Raw genomic sequence first — 3,498 nt, forward strand, 5'->3', positions numbered from 1 at the left:
ATATATTAATGAGAGATTAATATAATTAAATAGATCTTAATATGGTTATATAGAGATTAATATGAATAAATAGATCTTAATATGGTTATATAGAGATTAATATGATTAAATAGATATTAATGAGAGATAATTATAATTAGATAGATCTTAATATGGTTATATAAAGATTAATATGATTAAATAGACATCAATTAGATTAATGAGAAATTAATATGATTAAATAGATATTAATGAGAGATTAATATAATTAAATAGATCTTAATATGGTTATATAGAGATTAATATGAATAAATAGATCTTAATATGGTTATATAGAGATTAATATGATTAAATAGACATCAATTAGATTAATGAGAAATTAATATGATTAAATAGATATTAATGAGAGATTAATATAATTAAATAGATCTTAATATGATTATATAGAGATTAATATAATTAAATAGATCTTAATATGATTATATAGAGATTAATATAATTAAATAGATCTTAATATGATTATATAGAGATTAATATAATTAAATAGATCTTAATATGATTATATAGAGATTAATATAATTAAATAGATCTTAATATGATTATATAGAGATTAATGAAATTAAACAGATATTAATATGATTAAATAGTGATTAATATATTTAAGTATAGATTAAATGTGATTGAGGACAAACTAATCCACACATGGTCCTTAGATGCATTCAGTGATGAAATACATTTGAATGGGTAAAATTTTATCTAAAAATTAAATCAAGGACATTTTTATTTTATTTTATTCTACTTACTTATTTCTTTAACTTACATTAACTGTTGTTAAATGTTTGACATAGATAGTCTTGTGCCCTAAAGCCCCGATAAAGAACTTTATGTTAAATGTATATTTGTATGACCTTTGTTTCATCAATAAAGGGTAGTTTTATTGTAATTATCGAACCGAAAATAAAGAAATATGTAGGGAGTGTTTTTTTAATTTTTAAAATAATATAGTTTCGTTCACATTTCTCACAGGGTTATGGGGGTCAGGCAAAATTCTACATCGCGTGTCAAGCGCCCCTACCGGAGACAGTGCCAGACTTTTGGAGAATGGTTTGGGAACAACAGAGTAAAGTCATTGTGATGTTGACTCAGTGGGAAGAAGATGGTGTGGTATGTTACTGTTCTTTATTTACGGTTAAAACAACAACAACAAAGTAAAGTATTGTGATGTTGACTCAGTGGGGAACAGTAACATACCACACCATCTTCTTTTTATTTACGGTTAAAAAAACAACAACAGAAAATCATATGTAAAAATATTCTCAAAAGTCAAACAACGCCGTTGTTTTCACGACCGTACTTCATCTTGACAACATTCGAACTAGGATGGTACAAACAAGTCAGCCAAAGTCTTGCAAGAAAAGTTCTCCAACAAGGTGAACACTATTCTTTGATAGATCGTTTAGGCAGAGTATTTATGATGAAACTTTGTTGAATGGACGGCAACTGCCTTTCGTCTTCAAGCGGAAGACTTTCGAAACGTCGTCCTCTACAACATGCAGTTGCCGTCCATTCAACTAAGTTTCATCAAGGTGTACACTGCTCCATCTCGTGGAATTTAAATAAAACTATACATTTCCAGCATGTTTGTCAAGATTACGGTCACCAAATGGGTATTAACTCTGTATCCAGCACAAAAAAGCCCATGTTCACTAAATAAATACTAAATGTGTAACTATAACATTTACTAAACGTACTTCCGTAGGGTCTCGGAAAGTTTTCTGTTTTAAGAGTAACACATATTTTTGTTTCTTATATTTGAAGTTCGTATGTCATGCTGTGTTGTAACATACAGAGTACATAGTTCATCTCGTGATTCATAGCATGCGCACGTTTTACTGACGTCACGACAGTACAAATTTCAACGTTAAACGTCCCTTATGTGACGTAATTTTAGTGTTCCCTGACTGACTAACAGAAAACACCCTACTGTACAGTGATGTGAGTGGTTAAAACAGGTGATCCCTCCAGGTGGCCATTTGTGAAATAATTTATTTACTTGAAGTAGGATTCATAAGTGATTGGAATTTAATGGGTTGTTTAACGTTCCTGACGCAGGGTAGACACACTCCAAATCTATAATGCTTGTCATAGGTCTTTGTTAGGGGTCAAGATAATTTAGTTTCTGAATTGCAACAAAACAACATAAAAGTTACAGTTAAAACCTTAGACGTAATGTCAGCTGAATTAAGCCTCTCCATCTCTTCACTTTATGATCCTAACACGAAACGTTTTCCTGTCAATGTTTGTTAATTAAGGTTAAAGCTGTTGTCATGAGAACACTATAGTTCTTATGCTTCTCTACAGGCTCGTTGTGCTCCGTACTTCTCCGAAAATATAGTCGACTGTCATCGTGTGTTCGGCGACTTCCAGGTCTCTTTACAAAAAACAGATGTTCAAGAAAATTACACTATCTCAACTCTTCGTCTGTATAATTTGGAAGTAAGTCCACCATTTTGTCATAGATTGATGTCATTATTTGTGATATATAGACGTTTGAGTATTCTTGAAGGGCTAAGTAAAGGATGTTGTATCTCAGAATGAATTCATTAGAATTGTTCCTAAGAGTCGGTAGAGGCCGCTGTTATACCACAAGCAACATGCGGAAAACAACTCCATTGCGTGTATTCAAACGTAAAACAACCGAGCGTTTAAACATTAAAAGGAAAATAAGTAATACGACTTAACATGGGTATGTGTAAACTCATCTCTTTTAGTTTTCATGTTCTTATCAAACTTAGCTCTTTTAGTTTTCAAGTGTATATCAAACTTATCTCTTTTAGTTTTCAAGTGTATATCAAACTTATATCTTTTAGTTTTCAAATGTATATCAAACTTATCTCTTTTAGTTTTCAAGTGTATATACAAACTTATCTCTTTTAGTTTTCAAGTGTATATCAAACTTATCTCTTTTAGTTTTCAAGTGTATATCAAACTTATCTCTTTTAGTTTTCAAGCGCATTTCAATTTTCCAAATGCAGATGAAACAGCTCTTTTAGTTTTCATGTTCTTATCAAACTTAGCTCTTTTAGTTTTCATGTTTTTATCAAACTTAGCTCTTTTAGTTTCATGTTCTTATCAAACTTAGCTCTTTTAGTTTCATGTTTTATCAAACTTAGCTCTTTTAGTTTCATGTTCATATCAAACTTAGCTCTTTTAGTTTTCATGTTCATATCAAACCTAGCTCTTTTAGTTTTCATGTTCTTATCAAACTTAGCTCTTTTAATTTCATGTTCATATCAAATTTAGCTCTTTTAGTTTTCATGTTCATATCAAACCTAGCTCTTTTAGTTTTCATGTTCATATCAAACCTAGCTCTTTTAGTTTCATGTTCTTATCAAACTTAGCTCTTTTAGTTTCATGTTCATATCAAACTTAGCTCTCTTAGTTTTCATGTTCTTATCAAACTTAGCTCTTTTAGTTTCATGTTCATATCAAACTTAGCTCTCTTAGTTTTCATGTTCT

At 30.1% G+C, this 3,498-nt stretch overlaps 1 protein-coding gene across 1 annotated transcript in view; it reads left to right on the top strand.

Annotated features, from left to right (window-relative positions):
• Nucleotides 1-2,638, top strand: part of LOC111089500 (receptor-type tyrosine-protein phosphatase alpha-like) — an 18,129-nt gene extending 15,491 nt beyond the window's left edge. The window contains exons 8-9 of the mRNA XM_022402127.1: nt 1,006-1,143; nt 2,341-2,638. Coding sequence (XP_022257835.1) covers nt 1,006-1,143; nt 2,341-2,577 — 375 coding nt within the window. The 3' untranslated portion in view covers nt 2,578-2,638. The remainder of the gene's footprint in view (nt 1-1,005; nt 1,144-2,340) is intronic.
• The last annotated feature ends 860 nt before the right edge of the window (nt 2,639-3,498 follow it).

This window comes from Limulus polyphemus, unplaced genomic scaffold (assembly GCF_000517525.1).
Source record: "Limulus polyphemus unplaced genomic scaffold, Limulus_polyphemus-2.1.2 Scaffold6452, whole genome shotgun sequence".
Taxonomy (NCBI): Eukaryota; Metazoa; Arthropoda; class Merostomata; order Xiphosura; family Limulidae; genus Limulus; species Limulus polyphemus.